This window comes from Teleopsis dalmanni, chromosome 1 (assembly GCF_002237135.1).
Source record: "Teleopsis dalmanni isolate 2A chromosome 1, ASM223713v2, whole genome shotgun sequence".
Classification (NCBI taxonomy): Eukaryota; Metazoa; Arthropoda; class Insecta; order Diptera; family Diopsidae; genus Teleopsis; species Teleopsis dalmanni.
The window spans coordinates 17,179,692-17,202,224 of record NC_051846.1 but is presented as its reverse complement, the minus strand read 5'-3'; the positions used below and the strand labels follow the sequence as shown (position 1 = coordinate 17,202,224).

At 29.1% G+C, this 22,533-nt stretch overlaps 5 protein-coding genes across 11 annotated transcripts in view; 3 read left to right on the top strand and 2 right to left on the bottom strand.

Annotated features, from left to right (window-relative positions):
- The first annotated feature begins 10 nt into the window (after window positions 1–10).
- LOC119667167 (DNA repair protein XRCC4) lies at window positions 11–1,312 on the top strand. The gene is made up of 2 exons (XM_038076458.1): window positions 11–38; window positions 486–1,312. The coding sequence occupies exon 2, from the start codon at window positions 487–489 to the stop codon at window positions 1,195–1,197; it is 711 nt and encodes a 236-aa protein (XP_037932386.1). The 5' UTR covers window positions 11–38; window position 486; the 3' UTR covers window positions 1,198–1,312.
- Window positions 1,313–1,788: 476 nt separating this feature from the next.
- On the bottom strand, window positions 1,789–6,592 carry LOC119667137 (TOM1-like protein 2). Of its 2 annotated transcripts, none has more exons than XM_038076436.1 (9): window positions 6,318–6,592; window positions 4,202–4,653; window positions 4,070–4,135; window positions 3,836–4,005; window positions 3,466–3,776; window positions 3,303–3,387; window positions 3,146–3,245; window positions 2,979–3,029; window positions 1,789–2,153 (listed from the first exon to the last, which is right to left on the bottom strand). In XM_038076436.1, the coding sequence occupies exons 1-9, from the start codon at window positions 6,367–6,369 to the stop codon at window positions 1,986–1,988; spliced, it is 1,455 nt and encodes a 484-aa protein (XP_037932364.1). In that variant the 5' UTR covers window positions 6,370–6,592; the 3' UTR covers window positions 1,789–1,985. The 2 variants fall into 2 exon arrangements, with proteins under 2 accessions (XP_037932364.1, XP_037932356.1); XM_038076428.1 differs by having other exon boundaries at window positions 1,791–2,153; window positions 2,979–3,032; window positions 6,318–6,589.
- Window positions 6,593–7,981: 1,389 nt separating this feature from the next.
- On the top strand, window positions 7,982–9,905 carry LOC119671685 (cytochrome b-c1 complex subunit 2, mitochondrial). The gene is made up of 5 exons (XM_038082438.1): window positions 7,982–8,136; window positions 8,274–8,413; window positions 8,478–8,781; window positions 8,838–9,374; window positions 9,427–9,905. The coding sequence occupies exons 1-5, from the start codon at window positions 8,092–8,094 to the stop codon at window positions 9,733–9,735; spliced, it is 1,335 nt and encodes a 444-aa protein (XP_037938366.1). The 5' UTR covers window positions 7,982–8,091; the 3' UTR covers window positions 9,736–9,905.
- Window positions 9,906–9,913: 8 nt separating this feature from the next.
- On the bottom strand, window positions 9,914–11,621 carry LOC119671696 (syntaxin-8). The gene is made up of 5 exons (XM_038082449.1): window positions 11,508–11,621; window positions 11,235–11,429; window positions 10,901–11,181; window positions 10,734–10,835; window positions 9,914–10,222 (listed from the first exon to the last, which is right to left on the bottom strand). Exons 1-5 carry the CDS (start codon window positions 11,531–11,533, stop codon window positions 10,161–10,163), a joined length of 666 nt encoding a protein of 221 aa, XP_037938377.1. The 5' UTR covers window positions 11,534–11,621; the 3' UTR covers window positions 9,914–10,160.
- Window positions 11,622–13,968: 2,347 nt separating this feature from the next.
- LOC119670148 (protein boule) overlaps window positions 13,969–22,533 on the top strand; it is a 33,354-nt gene continuing 24,789 nt past the window's right edge. For 4 of the 6 annotated variants that reach the window (XM_038080296.1, XM_038080292.1, XM_038080298.1 and 1 more), the window contains exon 1: window positions 13,969–14,386. The gene's annotated coding sequence lies outside the window, so the exon portion shown is untranslated. Of the gene's footprint in view, window positions 14,387–21,893; window positions 22,003–22,080; window positions 22,522–22,533 lie in introns of those variants that run through there. The other 2 variants (XM_038080293.1, XM_038080295.1) reach the window with 2 other exon arrangements.

Genomic DNA, 22,533 nt, shown 5'->3' with positions numbered 1-22,533 from the left:
AAATCCTTTATTATTTATTATATTAAAAGAATTTTCAAGTAAGTATTTGATACTTTTTTAATCCAAATAAAAAACGATTTGTTAATTTTGGGTAATTTTAACGTATGTCGTATCGCCTTACACTTAATGAATTTCATAATGTCATCAAATGAAAAATTTATTATAAAATGTTATATTAAATATATAAACAAATTATAGTGATAAACAAATTAATTACTTCAATCAACCTGCATTGCAATTATGGTATTGCGTTTATATTTCAACTATCACTAGGCGATTATCATTCTTAGTTATAAAAATCAGTGTGGGTTAGAGATTTCTTCACACTGTTTCTCCAATATCTACAGTCAATAATCTTGTATGTTAGATTTTTAAGCTTAATTTTACTGCATCCAACCATTGATGCAACAGAGTTGATTTTACACTCATTTCTTTTGAATATATTGTATTTAGTCGTAAAAATTTTATTACACTTTTCATTTCAGAATGGCCGAGAACATTTTTTTTATTAAAGTCGACAAAAAATCAACATCTTCTGAAGATGAAAAATTTAACATTTATTTACAGTGCCGCTGGTTCGAAAGTTCAATTGAACTGCTTTTATGTGATACACAAACAAATAAAAGCTACAAGGTCGAAATCGGGCAAGACGAAATGTTTGAGTCCGCCTTAGAATTAGAGATACCATTGGACAAATTTATATCTGAATGCAAATATGCATTCACAGACAGCAATGCATCTGCTAGCTTTGAATACGAGATAGAAAAAGAAGAACCGATCTTCAAACTTATTAAAAAGACTGACTTCGAAATTGTGTATCTGATGAACTACTTGACACCAATTGACAGCAATTTTGAATTATTAGATAATGCAATTGGATTCATAAATTCACAACGAGTAAAAAGAGAATCTGCTTCAAGCCCAGTAAATAAAGAACTACAGAAATCTGATGAAAAGTTAGAGGAATTTGATGCAAAATTACAAACATTGTTAGAAGAAAGAAGTAACGAAAAGGTATCATTGTACAAAAAATTTGCTATAATCTTGAATAGCAAAAAAGCAAAAATTGCAGAATTACAAGAAAAACTTAACAAACTTCAGTCAAATAATGTCAGTGGCAATCAATCAATAAACGTAGACGATGATGATATTTCAAACAATGTCTACGATGTAGACACTGACCCGGAAGCCGACTAAGCAGCCGACTTTGTATCGGATACACCAACTTTACACAAGAAGCTTTCACATATTTATTGATAGTGCACATTTAATGTGAATTTAATGCATATTTTTTATATATGTATCTATTTTTGGCTTTTGCCTTAGTAATTAAAGTTTAATATTTTCATATCTTAAAATTTTAATGAGTAAATATATATGTATATATTAAAACTTAGTTGGAATTGTTTAAGTATCAATACATTTAAGTAAAATCAATTATATTCAGCACATGAGGCAATAAAATTTGTTTGAAAAATTCAATTATCTATGAATTTTTAATTTTACATAATTATTACATTTAATAATTTATTATACCATAAAAAATACATTGATTCCATACATTAAATAAGCAACAAACTTACACATAAATAATAAATAAAAATATTTAAACAAATATTTAACAATGTAACTTATGCTGAAAACAAAACAAAAAAAAGAAATAAAAAACAATTATAGCGCAAAAACAAACTCACAAAAAATACAATTAATAATATTACATATAAATATATGTAAAATAATAAATATAATACATTTTTGGAATATATAGGAATTGCAAAATTAATACAAGTTATTTTAATTTAAATTATACGTTATGCTAGGGGTTAATGCTACTCATATATATTTTTGAATATACATTATGTTAACATTTTTAAAAAATATTAAATGTGTAAAAATGTTGTTAAATATTTCTGCGTGCTGATCACGTCCGATAAATATTAGTTAAACTTATACGCAAAAACAATGTTAAAGAATATCTCTGAAGCTCAAAGTGCGAGTAAATCCTCTTCGTTAGGTTTTTTTGTGGACTTCTTGTTACTGTCACTATTTGTAGCTGTTATGGTTGGAAGATTTTCAGCAGCAGCTGCTCTCTCCTCAAGAAATTTGTCAAACTCTGTACTTGTGAGCGTCTCTTCCATTCCCTCGATTTCTTTCTGTAAATGCATAGCGCATATAGTCACAATTTAGTTCATACAGAAGTAAGAAAAAAATTTTATTATTTTTAACTAAATTAAAAATTATGAAATGATCGAAAAAGGAATTTGTTAGTTTAACATTTAAATCAATTTAAGTGGACTAAGAAATAAAATAAAAATATCTACTACTAATTTTAATCTGCTCTAGATTAAATATAGATATTAGTTTGATTTAATATTATATAGAAGAAAAAAAATAATTGAATATAAAATCTTTATATGAACTATCAAAATGGTTAATTTCTACATATTTCTCTAATTACTCAGTTTGAAAATAACTTTTCTAAAGAATTATTTTGTTATTATAACTAAAATCCTAAAAAGTGTAATTTATTTTATACACTTCGCTATTATGTTTTGTTGCTATATATATCCAGCCACTCTTGGAACCATTTCTACTATCTTATCTACTACCTTGGAACCATTTCTACTACATACTACATTATAATATTCGATTACCTACTCTATTTTAAAGCTTGTTTCTTAAAGATTTTAATTAATTAGATAGTTTGCAGAATATATTACATTTAAAGTGCATTCCAAACATGCATTTTCTAAAGTATAATCATCGCCTCACTTTAACACATATACATTTTTAAAAATATCCATATTATCCATATTATGTTATGATATACCTTCTCTATCATTACGTGATTTTCTTTACGAGATTAAATTATTTAAATATTAACATTATGTTTTTCTTTTTACATTTGCCAATCGATATGAAAAATGAGAAAATAAATTTATAATCAAATAAAAAGTAAAAGTAACAGTGTTACTTACTGAATTACCCAGCCATGCTTCCATTTCATCTATCTCTCTGTCTTTGCCCGGCTTCTTATATTATTTAAACAACCAAAAACATTTTTGAAAATAACGAAAATATTAACAGAAACAAACAAAAATTTATAAAATATTTACTTAAGTAAGAATAATAATTAACTACTCACTTTATTTACCACCTGTTGCTCGTTCGCTTTTTTAAATGGCGAACCTATGCTGCCAGCAGCTGCGTCAACTGAGGGAATGTCTTTTAGTAAATCAGTTTTGCTAAAAAGTGAATTTTATTAAATTCCAATGTAATTGCATATACTTATGGTTCGTTACTTATTGCTATCCGTAGTACGGGATTGAGCCAATATATCGAATTCATCAGCATCCTTATTCTGTGGTTTAGAAGTATTTGAAATATCTACATACATAATACATAAGCCAATATATGGGTACTAACATATATATGGGTTTGACAAACTTTATAAATAACACTTACTGAATTGATTAAAGGAGTTTTGCATTTTGTCAGACTTTTCCATTAAGTCAATCAAAAGACGTTCCTTTTGAATTTGAGGAGGCGCATTAACACTAGCAGTTGTTGATGCTGCAGGCGCAGCGCCAGTTGCGCCAATAGCTGCTCCGAGTATAGCTGATGGTGAAGTTGTAGTACTACTAGAACGATTTTTTTCGTAACGTTGATGTCTTAAAAATAAGTTATTTAATTCATCGTTGAATCGTAGAAGTTCTGCGGTAAGCTCATCGTCATTTATACGACCAATAAGATCAACTATTCGAGCTTGCATTTCTCTACATTAAGAAAAGCCAACATAAGCTCAAATTTATTAAAAACTTATTTTTATATTTACTTGCAAGTTGCAGTTAACTCATTAAGCAAAGCGTAATCCTCAGCCTCTTCTTGCCCTGGCTTTAGTTCATTTAACATCTCACCAAGTATGGACATTGAGTGTGCGACAACTTCTAGTTCAGATTGCAATTTCGTTGTTTGTTCAGGTGTTAGGGCAGACGGACCATTATTCTAAAATTATAAAAAACAACAATTAAAATGATGGCTTGTCATATGCCAGTGAAATAAGACCCACATGAACGGCTGTAGGAGGATTAGTTTGCTGAGGGACCACAATTTGCTGTGGTACTTCCGGCACGCTCTGCAATAATTCAGGATTGATTTTATTAGCCAGTGTAGACAATAAAATTTAGTATATATTATTTACCCTTTGCGGTGTGTATATGGGTGCCATTGTTTCCATATCAGTTTGAGGGAACTCAATACCCTTATTCTTTAATTCCATATACATCTGCGTCACACCATTTAAATCAGGTTGATTCTTAAAGGCATCAGCCCAAATCTGTATTAAGCTTAACACCTTTTCTTGGACAACAGCTGGAGGATCGTTCTTAGGACCAATTAACTTCACTAACTCCTGTATAAAATCCTTTTGAGCTACAAGCACATGAAAAGCTTTGCCACAATTTTTTACACACGTTTCCAACACGGTCAAGGTGTACATGATAACTTGATTGTTTTTGCCAGCATTTTGTAAGAGCCTCTTTCTTATCGCTTTCATAGCATCACGAGCAGTATCGGATGATTCATTAATCATGTCACATATTTCCATATTAAGTGCCCAATTTTCTGAAGCTAAAGAAGCATCGGTCGCCTGTTCTGAAAAGCAAAATAAAAAATTTAAATAAAAATAATACTAAATATAAAACAATTAAATAGACATAGAAATCAAATTACTGTATTTAGATCAACGGTATACCATATTTTGCACTTCTGTACCTAATCAATACTACACTTGTTTTGATCGCTTCAATAAAAAAAAAACTCTTTCAAATATAAATTATTTTGAAATTTCTATAGAAAATCATTGGACTTTTAGTTTATAGCAAAAATACGAAGCCTGCAAAATGTTTATGACCAAATTAACTCTAAGACCATGACACTTAACTATGTCTAAACTTTCGCAATTAAGTGTTTTAAGACTGGTAAGTATTAAATCAGATCAACCTCAGGGTTCATTGGTGAAATAAGTCGGTATGAATATCATTAGATTGTAGATTGTAGATTTTGTATAGCATCACAATCGTAGTCATCTGTCAACATATAAACTATTTTTTATAAACATATATATTAACCATGTAAGGTCAGATCACTCGATTACGTTGGGATCCATTTAAATAATTTAAATGTCTGAGGCTTTGAATCGATTTCAAACCTTAAATGAAGTCATAGATACACAAGGGAATCTTATAAGTTGTGAAGCACTTCTTCTTCTTCTTCCTCACATCTATAGCAATAGTTATTTATTACAGAAAGTCTCCTATTATGGTTTTTTTACCGACATTGGCCGATTAATAAAACCGCTATAAGGCTAATATTTCTGCGCGGAATTTTAACTTAAATCTAAGATTTTTCTATTCAACAACAACAACAACAACAGAAATATGCCATGATTATTCAAATGTTCCGAATGTGGGTTTTTCTTTAATGGACTAATATATGCAATCGGGTAGCAGCGAAACCCATATAGAGTATGTGGTCATTCAAAAAGTATAAATATATATCTATTTGTTTGTAATATTATATGAACCCACATATTACATGTAACATATATATGTATATATTCTTTTTGTATTTTAAAACCAATATTGAATATATAATATTGAATAATATTGAATTTAACATTTTTTTCCAGAGACTAAACATAATGTTTATGGAAATGCTTTAATTTAGTTGACTAATCAGCAGAAGCTATAAAAAATCGAATTAGTAATGTAATCTAATCTTCTGTTTAATATTCATAAGAAAAGTATTGTGAAATGTTTTTGCTGAAGGTGGGGTATGAGGGTGTAAACTAGATTTGCGAACTACAACGGCACTGTTTTTCACACAGTTTATATAATTTTAGATTCTGCATGACTCAATTAAAATTTTTGTTTGAACAAATAATTAACATAGCAGTTGCGGTGCTGTTATCAGTCAAAATATGTTGGATTTCATATTTGTGTTAATTCATCCTAGGAATGAGAACATGTCCACTTCAAGGTAGTGGGAAAAGCGCAGATGTTCCTCTACATTTAAATGAACTTATCATTTGTTGCTTTTACTTAATTTTTCTCATTTTCTTATTTTTCCACAATAAGAAAAATTAATAAAAAATGTATATTTTGAAATATACATTCGAGTTCAACGTCATGTCCACACTCAGCCCCTTTAAACTACGTTGTTGCACATTATAATTTTAATGTACGTAATTGTTATTATTTTTCTTTTTAATTTAATATTTTATTAAGTCTCAGATTATAATCATATTTTGCAATTACCAATTCTTTGTCCGATTGGTGTGGAAAACGGGCTTCCAAAGAATGATGCCATTTTTAATGTATGAATTACTTTACTTCTGTTGCAAATTTTTTTAATAAAAATGTATAAATCACATTTAATATATTGCACAATAAACAGAAAAGTATACCACGAACAACAAATTTTCCTGAAAAATGTTAATTCTCCAGCGAAAAAATCTAATGCAAATGGAAAATAAAATCAAAATGTACTGCGGATGGCCACTGCTGTTCTCTTTAACGTTCACACACACTATCAAAATAAATATTCCATTTATAAAATTTTTAATGTATAACTATTGAATATATACAGATTCGTTTATAAAATTTATATAATATCCGAGAATTTTTATTGTTTTATTGTTGATTGTTTATTATTACTTTGAGTACCTTTAAAGTTATTAATCATAAAAAGCGAAATAATTTTCTTTTGGTTATATTTAAATATGTGGTTTAATTAAAGCGTTAATGTGTGGTGTCAAATACGAGTATATAAAATTTTATTGTAAATTGTGAAAAATTTGTCGTTATGTAGAAGATTTTAATTATTAATAAATTTAAAAATTGTCATTTTTTTAAGATTATTATTTATTTATCAAGATTATTCAATTTTTTTTTAATGAGTGTTTATTACACTAGCAAAAAAAAAATATCATTTCATAATTAATATATATATAAAAAAAAATAAGAATAGCTACGAAATTACTGCAGGAGTAATACGGCAAGTTTTTAGCAAATCACAAAGATTAAGAAGTTAACAGTCATGTTATACAGACAATCATATGATGGCCAGGAACAAATATTCACAGGTAATTGTATATTATAATATTCAAAATTAGCCTACGGTGAAGAAAAAGTAAAAGGAAAGCAATTTAATGTTTAATATAGTGTATAGTTGAATAATAGATTAAAATTTTTATTTTTAATTAATTAAATTTGAATCGCCTCTTTTCTCTTCATGCTTGTCGAAACTTATACCTAAAATATTTAAAATTTAAATTTTTGTAGCAACGTTTACTAATACAATAGACTTAAACAATAAATATATTGACAACAAGTATAAGTAGACAATCCACATAAATTATATGTGGATCTTGTATGGTAAATGTAACTAAACTTTACGTGCTTATCGAGATAAATCTAAAAAAGAATTTAGTACAAAGTCCGAATCTACTACAAAGGTTTAATGATTCGCCTATTTTCTCAGTAGGTGTATTCTTTAAATATGATCGCTACAATAAAACAAGTGGTGCCTAAAAATTAATATGCAAAGCAAAAACAAAATTCGCAAAAATAAATCCACTTTCCTGAAAGTGCTTAACGAATAAGTCTATCGCACTACATTGGCAGCAATGTAGTGCGATTAAAACTGTTCTATTGTGAATGGCCATTTGAAGAAAATCTTTGCAAGAATTTTGTATAACAAACCTGACTAATGCTACAAAATTTTTTTTTCGGTTCATGGAAACTATCGAAAGCCACTGTGTGAGGCTTGAAACCCACTAAAACGACCTCTTTGGAATGCCCTTAGATATTCTGTTCAGCTAAAAGCGAAAATGACTTAAATGCGATGGTGTGTTAAAAACCCGAAGATAATCAAAACATTTAATAACAGATGCTGTTGTAGGAAATCTGGCATCACTAGCAATTTTTTGACATTTTGAAGTGCAGAGCATTACGAAGAGTTCGTTCGCTTCCCTACGAAAAATCCTAACACAAATATTTTACAAATTAGTTTAATCGATAAAGATTAAAAATGGCATGCAAGGCGAGCAGAGCACCTTTTTTGCAAAATATTGCTGTAAGTTTTTTATAAAAAAATACAAATAATTTCCATTATTTTACCAACTGAAAATATTGATAAAATGTGGTTACGTAAAACGCAAATTGGTTATGGGATCATTTGTTTAATTGAAAATTTTGTTTATTTGAATACAGAAGCGTGGTTTATCGGCCGTGTCATGTCCACGAGCTGTTGGCCAAACTGCTGATTTTGAATCGTGCGTCTTGGGAAACAAGGTGGTAGTGGCAGCTGCGAATAGTTTTCTGCCTGTTACCCGTGTGTCTATTGTGTTTCGGTATGTTACGTTTATATGTCATACCATATATGTTCTCATATGTAAAGTAATTTAAAATATTTAGCGCTGGTGCACGCAACGAATCATACGATAGTCAAGGAGCATCACATATGCTACGCATCGCTTTGGGACTGGGAACCAAAAACTCTACAGGATTTGCCATTACACGAAATATCCAACAAGTAGGTGGTAGTTTAACAGCAACCTCTGATCGCGAAATCGTTTCTTATACAGTTGAAACTACTTCTGATCAAATTGAAGTTGGTCTACGTTACTTGCAAGATGTAATTGAACCAACTTTCAAGCCCTGGGAGTTGTCAGATAGTATTGGGCGTGTGAAGTACCAGGTTGCTTCGGTGCCACCACAGGTAAATGCACTAAAAAAAAACTTAGAATCACCGTTGAACATTTTGGTTGATTTTAGGTTCGTGCTGTTGAACTGATGCATAAAGCTGCTTTCCGCACCGGTTTGGGCAACTCGATCTATATTCCTAAATTCCAAATTGGTAAATTGTCGAGCGAGTGTTTACAGCATTTTGTCGCAAATAACTTTACTGGTAACCGATGTGCTGTCGTTGGTGTCGGTATTGACCACAATACACTTTCTGGATTTGCACAAAGTTTAGATCTGCCTACTGGCAGTCAATCTAAATCAGTTAATGCTAGCTACTATGGTGGAGATATTCGTAAGGATACACCAGGAGATAAGGCTCATGTTGCTGTTTGCGGACAAGGAGCTGCTTTATTAAGTCAAAAGGAAGCTTTGGCATTTGCTGTACTGCAGCATGCTGTAGGTTCAGGTACTTCAACGAAATATGGCAACATTAATGGTAGCTTTGGAAAAGCTTTATCTGCAGCTGTTGGTAATGAAAACGTATCATATGCCTCTTTGAATGCTAGCTATTCGGATGCTGGTTTGTTCGGTTTCATTGTTTCAGCCGATTCAGATGTTATATGCAAGGTAATTTAAAACATAATTTTTTTTTATTATATATAATTTTTTAATAATGTAGGCTGTCGCTGGTCTCACCGGTGCTCTTAAATCGGGCTCAGTATCTGACGAAGATTTTAATCGTGGAAAAGCTCTGCTTAAAACTGCCGTTTTAGAGTCATACTCAACTGATAGTTCGCTTATAAATGAAATTGGTCTTCAGGCCATTTTAACAAAACAAATTTTGACTATTGACAACTTAATTGCTGCAATTGAAAGTCTTCAGTTAAAAGATGTACAAGACGCTGCTAAGAAAGTGGCTGGGTCGAAACTATCTATGGGAGCTGTTGGAAATTTGGGAAGTGTACCTTATATATCAGAATTGTCATAAGTAAATAAAACGTAACATAAAAAATTTAGTGATATATTACCATAATTAATGTGCAGAACACTGGAAATGCAGAAAAATTAATGCAAAAGAAGCTGAACAATACAGAGTGGCAATAGAACCAAATTACTTGAAAATAATTAAATTAATAAAATTTTAAAACTAAAACAAAATTTTTTTAACCGAATTTTATTTTACCTTTTTATTTTCTGTATAATAAAACTATATACTATATATATATATATATATACTATATAATAGCAAGTTCTTGACTTATTTAACAATTATTTAATATTTCTGCAATAATTTTTAAAAATCTGAGATAGTTAAAATTAGAGTCCCAAATGGTTTTAGAACGAATTTTATTTCAACTAAGGAATTCAATTTATAATTTAAAAAAATAAGCATTTTTGTTTTAAATCCAAATATTACGCTAAAGTTGCTACCAGTATATTCGTAACCGTTAAAATCACAATTGCAATCCAATAGCCTATAAGAGAATATCGGAATAAACGTATTTGTTTTATTTATTATTTAATTAATGTTTTAAGTGTTCGAGCATTGCTATATTCGAGCAACGAGTATATTCGAATTGTTACAGAATGAAAACATTTGAGCTGCATTTTACTTTATTTTTGATTTCATACAAATACCAGTGCTTCAAATAATTGTGTTTGAGAATTACAATGTTCGAGCAGTTCTCGGTATACACGAATTCGAGCAGCATATGCACAAATGGTTTTCTGTATTATATTATATATTATTTCTGACGTATACAAAAACATAAAACAGCAAATGCTCGAATACAGCTTGTTAGGCTGGAACATCAGTATACCCAAAATTCAAAAATTCTCAAATGCTCAAACATCATACGATGTACGGACATTTTTTTTTGAACGGCTCGACCCAAATGCTCGAACGCAAATATATTCGAGTGTTAGAATGCTCGACGCTTCAATGAGTACAAATATTATTTGACTTTCAAATTTTTATGATTTTACCACAAGTATTTTCACGTCGATTTAACTCTCCAATATTGCTTGTTTCTATGTGAACCCGGGTGTCGACATTATCCATTGTGTTTGCCAAATTATCCAGTATATCTACAATGCAGATATTACAGTTGGTAAGCATATAGTTAATTTTATCTAAATAATAGCATACTAACCATTCTGATCCTCGACCTCCAACCCCAATTGAGTCGCAAGTTCTCTTTGGCGTGAAATAGTTTGCGATAGTGATTCGAGCCCTCGGTTTTGATCCTCAAGTATTTGAATTTGTTTTTGCCGTAAGTCTTCAATACCGTTTGAAGCTATAACAGCTGGTTGAGAACTACCATGTCGAGAGTTATGTTGAATTGAAGTCTTAGCTACTTTGGCCTGTAATTGCTGCAGCTGAGACTGTAATGTGTCCACTTGTGTTTGACGACTTTCAATGTTTTCAAAAGTACTGCATTGAGTTTAAATTTAAATATCTGTGCTATATATAATTGATAACATTACATTGACCGATTTTTAGCTGCAACGTCCAGCTTATATTTTAATTGCTGCAATTCATTTGCAAACTGCTTGAGACCCACTTGTATACTGGCAGAAAGATTTTGATATTCCGAAGCTTGTAAATCAGTTGATGTTCTTTGATTTAACTCTGTTGCGATTTTATCATTTAGCCTTATGCATGCATCATATTCAGTTTGCCTTGCATTAATTTAAAAATAATATTAATTCATAATTAAATAATCAATTTAATAATTAAATTAATCAAAAAATTTTTACCAGGAGTCAACATCAATTAAAGCCATAATTTATTGCGTTTTTACAAACTAATTTACCAATATAATACACTCGAGCAATTTTTATTATTCTTTTATTTAAATTGATATGAAAGTTGAATCATGGCCTAATAAGATGCATACACTATCAAACTTGAATGAATAAATAAAAAATTTGAAATTTTATATACGAAACTTATTAATAAAATATAATATAGAACAATGAATTTTACCTTTTCAACCATAAGTAATAACATAAAATACAGAACAATAAAGCTCATCATGATCTCTTTTACCATATTATATGAGTTTTGCATGCTATCGTAGGTGCTTCCGGCAGCTCGCAAGTGTGGCAAAAAACAGCAATTTGTTAGCCTAAATGCGCTAAGCGAGACATTGGTATCACTGTTAGAATCTGTCAAGTGTTATGTTTTGAAAAATAGCAAATCTTGCATATGTGTACATAATGCAAGCAAGTCGTATTTTACATAAAAATAAATAATTAATATAAAATTAAAAATTAAAATGAATAATGAATTTAAAGTAGCATTAAGAATGCAGGAAGTATTAATTTCCATTAACAACAAAATTTATAAACAAATTTAAATAATTTTCAATTATATGAATAAAGTATTTCTATTGCTGTAAAGCTAGACTTTCTTTGTATGGTAACAAAGAAGCTTTATTAAAATTAAATTAATTATCACTAATTAAATAAAAATAAGTGACAATAAAACCTGGAACTTGAGCATTGAAAGTTTGTGCTGCCTTGGCTTCTTGTGGATAAACACGATTAGTCATCGCTTCTAATTTGAGAGGCACGAGTTCTAAGCCTGGCACTTGCAGTCCAAACAAATTATATACGGACTATAAACTAATTAAATATAAATTCGATTATTCCAAAGACCACTGATGAAGAGTACTTGGCAATACTCGAAACAGCGTTGTATGGTCAGCCAAACTTCAATAAAATAAAAATAAATTTTTGTGTTTGTCCTATATTTCTTTCTTTGCTATTCAAAACCCTCTAAATTTTCAATTATACTTTTTTCATGTACTCATATACATTAGGCGTTTTCAATTGCTTATTTTAAAAGTAATATATGAAACAACAATGCTGGCTTATTTAGTCCAATCTGATGAGCAGCTTAAGTCACATGGTTGCCAACACTGAAAATTCGTCTATTGTGAACGATTTTTGGAAGCACATACGAAATTTCCAGTTATCTGTCAAAGAATGATTTCGTTAATTATTCGTATTTCGTGTCGTCATTGTTCGTAATAAATATGTTATTTGTTCTATGTATTATTTAACTGTTAAAAGATACGAAAAATTATATTTTATTTATAATCATGTAAAAAAAGATATTCTCATTAATAATTGCAAAGAATTATTATATATTTTTCAAAATTTCTTAGTTCTTATAGTGCTTATTTTATTAGTTCTTTTGTGACATGTTTGCAAAAGAAATTTTATTTTTCACAATCAAATTTGTGAATTTTATTTAAATTTTTGTTAACATATGATTTTTGACATATAATTGTAATATTCGTTGGAGTTTCCAATGAAGGTTCACAATAGTTCGCCTATTGCGTTCTTTACTGGCCGAAGCTACTTTACTGCGAGCTGCCGAAAACGCCTTTAGTTTTATACAAATCATAGTTAAATTGTAATTTTGGTTGACTATATAAAACTAATACCTTTTTACGAGCGCAACAACAATACAAAAATATGATATAAATTCAAGATGAAATTAAGATTTATTAAAAAAATGAAATGAATAGCAAAATAAATAAAATATTTTTTGAGGGGTTTAAGAATACATATATAATTCTTTCAGAGTTGTAAAAAGAAACATATGTTTTTTGTTGTGTTGAGTACAATATGAAATACAAAAATTATAAGCACTTAAAATTTATTAATTTAAATAAAAGAAAACATAATGAATGTTAGAATGGTAATGATAAGCATTTTTATCTTATATATTTAAATTAATTTATGTATTTAAATTTATTAGTAAACGAAATTCTTGTATGATTTTAATGTATGAGTGACATTTCACACCATGTTTCTAGTAAACATTCACAATAGATTGATTTTTGAATTCGGCTGCACTGAAAGTTAAGTCGTAAAATTTTTTTCGAGTGAAACCTTACTCTGAAGGATGCATTTATTGTTTTTGATTCACATGGTTTCTGCCTTAAGTTGAGAGTGTTTTTTTTGATACTCTCAAACAAAATACTACGGCTTTTGTTGTTGCTTCACATGTTTTCTTTCGTAAGTTACGAGTAATTTTTTGCTACTCTAAAAGAAAAAATTACGGTTTATGTACAAAATGTTGAATGTGAAAGATCTACACTCTGTTTTTAATTTTTTAGTTTCTTTGAGTCTGTTTATATGTTTCGCTTCTCTTCGTTCCTTTGTCAGTATAGAATATTGCTACCTTAAAATATTAGATTTTCACATTGTATAAGAATTTTTCAAGCGAGTACGTGCGTATATGTGCTAGAAAACTAATATATTTTTGTTTTTAATTGTAATCTATAAATAATAAATAATAAAGAATAGATCATTTTAAGAAAATCTCAGTTGGCAAGGTGCAAATTAAAACAACGAAAACAAATAAAGTTTGAAATAAATTCAGGGAAAAGAATATACTGAAATATACCTGCATGCATTGAAATAAAAATAGAATAAAAAATTTATATTTTTATAAACCTAATGAAAAAATTTTTTTAAATTTATTCTCTACCAAAAACAAATGTAAAGAATTATAACAGGAAAGAAGCGGGAACGAGTTTATTTCAAAATCCATTCTATTTGAAAACTGCAGCTTCCACTCTTGTAAGAAAAGGACATCCGCAACTCTTCACACACCAAGGGTGAGTTCTAATATAAAGCATATTTTTTTCGTTTTGAGTGATGTGGTTTAATTGTTAATTGTAATAATAGATTTTACTCCTTTTAATTAGTAAACAAATGCGTTTCTTTTGTTATAACTAAATTAAAAATGAATAGCGCAGTGCGTCGCAATCTTAAAACTCATTAAGGAAAACCAGAAAATCGAATCTTTGAATTAGGTTAGTGTGTCAAACTTCATTGCTTCTCGGCTTTCTGGCTTGTTGATGTTTTTTTTTGTTTCTGGTTAACCACTTTTCGTGACCCCCACCTGACTCCCCGCTTAAGATGTGTTTTCACAGAAGAATTATGCTCTCTTAAGAGAACGGTCTGCAGATTTTTTACTAATCTAAGAGTGTAGAAATACATTTGCACACAACAAATGAGTTTTAAAGTTCCAGTTGCAAATGCCATTAGATAACAAAAAGTATACGTCAACTAGAAAATCTATAAAATAAAATAAAAATTTTATATGAACGAAATATTTATATAATTATATTTTTATGAATTTGCAAGAGTAGAATATACATAACTTGGTAAACCGCATTTTGGTGAAAGTATCTGGATATCTAAATGTTTTTTTTAAATGAACGAAATAATTTCAGTTCGTGGTATAATTTTTAATGTATGTAAGTAGAAAGTAGAAATAATGTCCTTTAACAACTGTACTTCAGCTGTTCGAAATGTGATTGCTCGATAAAAGCTTCGTTCACGTAGAAATATGTTGTCATATCTGCCAGCAATGCTGTTCCAATTATTTCAACTATTCACTTTTCACTTACCTGATAATAGGTGAGATTAGCTTGTCTATTGCAACACGAATATGGAAGAGTCTCTTGTACTAAATACGCATATGTACGTACGAGTATGTGAAACTTCTAAACTTGAACCACTGCTGTCCGTAAACTAATTTAACTTCTTGTTTTTCTTGTTCTTTACATCTTTTGTTTGTCACGATCTACTAATATCTTGTACTCTCAGCAGGTGTTGTCTGTCTGAAGAAGAGCGGATCACTGGTAAAGTGTCTTGCTCTTTAGAGACAAGTTCAACTGACTCTTTATTTTGTGTCGTATTTAAATTCTCCAGTGGTACTGCTTTTCACATCTTTTTAAGATTGCTCCACTTCTGTGATAAAATTTGATATTCGTTAATAAATGTGATTGCTTTTGTCGTTATATTTGAATAAGGATTGCGTTGATATTGTTCAATTTTAAATTTATAAAAGAATATATTGATAAAAGATTGATGATATTATGAAATAAATGTCATACTATTGCAAAGTATTTTGTTTTTTACTTTCTGATATTTCCGTTTAATTGCTGGCTGTCGCTTGATTGGCATTTAACTAGTTTTACAGTACGTTTATACTATCTCTATTAACTCATGTTTACAATTTACGTACTAATTGTATTGCAATTAGTCGCATTTCCCGTACAAAAATGTTTAAATAATTTTGAGTAAAAAAGTCTCTATTTTCATTAATTTGCCGCAATAACCACAGTACTGCTTGCAAACATCGTATTGTGGCAACTACTGGGGCAAGTCTTGATAAATTATGATGGCAAATTAAATACCAAATAAACAAAAAATTTTTTAATATCAGAAAAATTATAATATGACAATATTTATAAATAAAATGATGCAGTTTCTGAAGGTTGAATTTTATATTGTACAGTGAAAGCACTGAAAAAACGAAGATATCTCTGCAACTACAACTGTTCATATAGGTTTTCACTTTTAAAATTCTTAAATCTTATTTAATTGAATGAGTTATATTTTTGTGGGAATTATTGCTTCGAATCGAACAATTTCATTCTGATTCAATGAAAATAAAATATATCAGTTCTCATTTCAAATCAATAAAAATAACTGTTTTTTCGGTTCAGTTCCGCTTTAGAGTTCTAGATGCTTTAGAGTTCTAGATATTAGTACAATTTTGCGTCACAAATTATTTCAGTCCTGTTTATCATCGAATTAAGACTAAAAAGTAGTTGGTTTTGGAACTGTTAGATTTAAGTTAATTTCTAATTTCTTATAAATAATTCGTTACTTTCTGGTGATTTCTGATATTTGATTTTAATCAAATGTTAACTTTGGAGAACTTTTCAATTTCGTAAAGCAGCATCTATTTATCTATTTATCATTGTTATATTCCATATTCCATAAGGACATAGCCAAATTTAATTTCAATACAAACCAATTAAAATTGACATATTCTTGCAGTAATTAAATTTATAATTCATTCTGTAATAGTTAATGTGTTAGATAAATCTGCTCCCACAAAAACAAGGTTAAAAGTGGGCTAGTTTAATTAAAAGTGTCGTATAAGCTTTGTAGAACTTAGATTATTATTGCAACATTCTGGACTAATTGAATGTAAATTCGTGAAAAAATACACCTAATGTACAGAAGAGTAAATTAATTTTCTATCAATATAACGCGATTACTTTCACGACTCAAGAAACCAACACCGAAGTCAATAATTTAGACTACCATTTGCAGGTTTAACTGTCTCTGAGTTCTGCCTTTTTTTAGACCAAAACAACTTTTTACGTGAAAAAGGGTTTTTATCAATTGATGAGGTATATTGGGGGTATTTTATAGATCGTGCGAAAAATCAGCACAGATATGGGATCTTTATTGACTGCGTTTCGAGATTAATACAACAAATATAACCAAATAATGTTTAAGGGGTTTCAGGTTTCTACAACTCTTATTTATTACTTATTTATTACCTACTTCAATATAAAAAAAACCCAATAAATATCAAACAATTAAGACAAGAATTTATCGATATCTCTTACGGCTAGTCTTTCATTTTCGTTGACAGGGGAGCAGTTGTTAATTCAGCAACTTTATGAACTTTATTTGAGATCGCATGCATATAGCTAATATTCCATTTTTGATGGTGCAGAGTCAGTTATATCATTTACAGACTTTTTGAGATGCAAACGGTATCGCTTACATAGATTATCTTATATGAGGTAAAACGTTCGCCGACAAATAGTATTATATTAAGAGCTGTTGGACAGATTTTACATCGATTTGAAACAAAAAAAGTGCTCCTGAGGATTCAATTATTTGGAAGGCATAAGAAAATTTGAAGAATTTTGAACTAAATGTAACGAGCTAATAAAAGAAAGTACTAGAAAAATATTAGAAATAACATGTTTTTTGTTAAAAATTATTCTTGTAAGTAATTTGATTCTGGTCCTTATAAAATTTGTTCTGCTCTTTGTAAAAATAGATATATAGATTAGATATCTTGTAAAATGTCGGAATTGATATATGAAATAGAACCCCTGTAACCTAAACAGATTACGAAGTAAAAAAGATGATAATATACTTATAGGCTTATAGGCGATAAGTGAGTGTTTAGAGTCTTTTTATGTTTGGTAAAATAAATAGCCAACTGCTAAATGTAATAATCACTAAGTAATAGTTGAAGTAAGACTTTGAGTGTGCTAGTAAAACAGCAGCTAGTTACAATTGTTGCTATCTTCTTCACTCCATTTGGATGTCTTGCTTGCTTGAATTTCTTTCTCTAGTGCAAACTTGTTGCTATAAATAAACCATTCTTACGTTAAATTTATTTGAACCAGTATGAGACTATCCATTCTCCTACATAGTTCTGATTTTTTAAAAATCCCCATAACTCGATAAAAACATATATATTATTCTATTCTATTACCCATAAGTTTTTCTAGCACTGTTTCGAAGTATTGTTTCTAAGTAAGTGGTGTATTGTGTTTTTTCATGCTTTCCATTATATGAATTTAGCATCTGGCTTAAGTAATTCGGATATGGAACAACAGAATACAAGTACTTTTTATTGTTAAACTGATAGACACGTTACCGTTTGCATCAGTCTTAGCCTAGAGTGAAAACACCATGTGGTTTTATAAATAAGTGAAGGAACCATAGCGCTAGCAACTATATAATATATATTATTTTAATTATATGTTAAAGTTCAGTTCTAAAGGACCTGAACACTTTATTGAAAATAAAATCTGTCATATATGTTTTAGGCTGTAGTATGTTATCATTGTAACCTGTCTTGTCAGAAAATAATGATAATCGTAGATCTAAAAGATTAAAGTTAGATCCAAGAAATATTTTTAATTGTGAATTTTTTCAATGCACATCATGATAAATCCTTAGAACGTTCGGGTGAGACAATCTTTCATCAGCCACTGGGTAAATTAACAACAAAGTGGGCGCAAAACACTTCTGTGGAGGCTTGAATTTAAAGCTTTTTAACGCGCGGTTGACAATGACAATGGCAATTGTATAAGAGCAATGCAAAGAGACGATATTTTTTTTTTATAAAGAAATTCGCATCTTTTGGCTTGCTCTCTCTGCTAATAGAGTAGTTTCGGCAAATATTGCTGTGTGGGGGTTGCTGATTTTATTCGTTGAAATCATATACATTCAAGTATGAATATTTGTTGTTGTAGCCTTGGAAAATATGATGAGAGTCTCGGTATGTAAATTGTGAGCAGAACAAATTATAATATAGAGCGTTTAAAAGCACTGAGCCAAATACGTTTCAGTTTCACCCACTTCTTCCGTTCGTCGTTTGTGTACAAAAACTATAAAAAACAAAATCATTTGGCGCGACATACTCTCACCCATACATTTGTCAGATTGCGGCCGCTGGTGGCCCAATGGGAAAATATGTGAAAAACGATTTAAGTTAACCTATTTATTTTGGTTTGTACTCGTGACACTCGTTGGAACGGTATGTTGGTAAGCTTTTCCCGCTGGAACTGCTAATGTGTAGTATGTGCACAAAACCATTGTTACTAATATGTATGTATTTATAAATGGTTGTAAATAGGTCTAGTTATAGAGTTGCCATAGACGTTGTTGTGTACTTTGATTGAGTAACTAAAGACTAGTGATTTTTATTCACAGATGCTTACTGGATGCATCAGTGAATACAATTACTTTACAACTTTATTTATAAATGTGTGAATTATGCTAGAATAATAGAACAACGTTAAAAATTTTACTGTTTTATTAATTTAATAAAAATAAGGCTTTATCAATTCTTCGATTGATATTTAAATACAATATCATTTTTTTTCCTAAATTAATTTCGAATAAAATAAAATTTATTTGTATTACAATAATAACGATTACAATTATTTCACTGCATAAATTTATATATTTGAGTGGACTTAAAAAGCACATTATTACATTTTTAAGCTATGCAATTGCAAAAACTCACTGCGGCCCTATGCTCCTCCTAGGAGCTAAAGGATTAAATATATATATATATATATATATATATATATAATTGTAAAAACTATGTACAAAACAAAACTTTTGCGGATAGGATATATCAACCAATTCTGCCATCCTATTGATAATGAGAGAATTTTCAATATCTGACTTAACTCCTTTAGTTAATTATGACTGGTTTTCTTCAGTACACATAGATTAATTTGAAGTTGAGAAACTCCAATCATTCGAGCCAATCATTCGAAAGCAACTACAAAAAGCAAGTAGATAATATTTTAGAAACATCTATATCAGTCAAATTGCACTATACATCACTATACATATATATATATTCAAAACATAATGAATTAGAAGTCAAAAACCGATTATATATATTCTGATAATCTAGTTATACAACGAGTTCCAAACCAAACAAACTGTGCTTATACCTTATGATAATGATGATGAAAGTAATTTATCAAGCAATTTTCGTTTGGATGTCAATTCGTACTATCAAACTAATTAATCAAACTAGTTATTAGATTAAGACAATAGTAGACAATATAACTATTTAAGAAGACCATAGATTTATGAAAATATATATATACGCTGAATTATTTCTAAAATCTAAATTTGCAAATATGGTTGCAATCGTTATAGTTATCAAATTTCATAACTTATTTGAAATTGTTGCATTTAGTTCTGCAAAGTCTAAACCATTTATTGGTTTATTATAATATTTTTTACTTATTTATAAAAGCATATTTATAATGCTTTCTGCAATTCTCAGTTTTATATATTGCTGTATGTCTTCACGCACAGTAGTATATTGGATTATCGATTTTTCGTTAAAAACTCTGTATTTTTAATAAAAAATTTAAATATGAGTATTTAAAACTCAACTTCAATTTAATTTACATTATTAATTAATTTACACTGTGAGCTAATCAATTACACTTCCCTTTGTTTTTATTAGTAAATAATTGGTTTGAAGCATTATCTGTGTATGGACCATTTATGATTTAGCAAACCTTTTTTTCCTTTTTTTTTTTTAATTTTATACAGTAAATAACAACTAACGTACTTTTAAGTTAAATATGGTATTTACGAAGCATTAACAATTTTATATATAAATGTCGCTTGGTGTTCAAAATAAACGATTTGCTTTTATTCATATGATTCCAGATTTGGGAATTTAGAATTTAACAAAATACTTAAAAAAATTAAACGCTTGAAATCATTTGAATATTAAAAAGATAAAAGAGTTCATTGGACATGCCTCATTGCGCAATTGACTACAGAAATTAAAAATAACGTATGTATATGTGTGAGTCATTCATTTAGATGAAAACTTCTGCTAATGCACAGACTTTATATATATATGGATATAATATATATATATAAATGGATATATATATATGTTTATGATAGTATAATAATAGTATTGTAATAAGTATAATTGCTTACCAAACGATGTCATTAATATTAAAATTGTAATGCAATATTGTATAATGTTTGTTCCACGTTGGCAACTCTGCGTTATTTTGTAATACTGTCCGTATGTTTACAGTGTTTATAACCCACCATGCACATGTAGTATCAGTACGTGTGAGTGCTTGTATGTATTAAATTTTTCATTTAGAATAATGACATTTTAAGTTCTTAACTCCTCTAGCGTTCTGTCTCATGTGAATTTACATTTACTCTACTATTTCTCTTTGGCAAGAGCTCCAGCGCATTGAAACTCTCTACTCACGTGAACTACTAATAGATGAGAACCGAACCGTTTTGACTTGACGGGAGGACTGCGGGGGACTTTTAGCAATGTGGGGCTACGATTTTTCACACATTGAGTCGTTGTTCTACTGTCGAGATTGCAACATTAGTGAGTGTCAGTTGCTGTCGTTTGTTACGAAATTAACAAAAAAAAAAGTTTTCCAAGTTTAAATTGAAAACCAGTAGAATATTTCCAATATAATAAAAATAAATTTATATTATAAAATATAAAACTAAAAAAAAATTTGATCACATATAACGGTATAATATAAAATTTTTTACTTGAATATTTATTTTCCTGTTTCCTTGTTCGTTTGCATGACATAGAAAATTTTAATACAACAGGATTTTGTGTATACTTTCGTGGTTACAATTTACCTCCTCCCCTTTAGAGTATCGAAATTTGTAACAAAAATTGTAGCGCTCGATAATATACAACAAAAGAAAAAACAAAAAACAAAAAAAAAAGAAATAAAAACAAAAAAGCGAATAAAGTGTTACTATATTTGAACGATATCAGAAATTTTGGCAATAACGTTAAATCGTCCGAGTTTAGTAAATATTTCAAAGTATCTACATTCTCATCATATGAGTATAAGTATGTGTGTTATTTGTCATTTAAAAGCGAAAACTTTTCAATAATCACTTTTATATAATTATTTTAATAAACTTATAGCGCCACATTAAAGGAATTAAAAAAGTGTATTTGCTGTTGGATGTTTGCTGTTTGCTATTTGCTATTCGCTATTCGTCGTTTCGTTCTCTGTGTGCTGTGCTATTATTTAAAATTGGTTGGTGTCAGTTTAGTGATTACGACCAAATCTAGTCCATCGAATGTTGTTGTTGCATGTTAGTTATTATCTTGCGATAATTTTTAATTTGAAATAAAGTGATAAAATTATAAATTAAAAATTAAATAAATATTTCCACTTCGCTCTATTCTCATGCATGCATACAAAAAGGTGCTAAATAATAATCGTTAAGCAATAAAATTACTACTGAAAGAATATAAATCGAATCGAATAAGTAAAATTAAATGGAAATCTAAAATTATAACATATAAAATACTTTTAAGATAACTACAGTACATCTCAGCAAGCGATAAAAATTGTTCAAGGTAACCAAAATT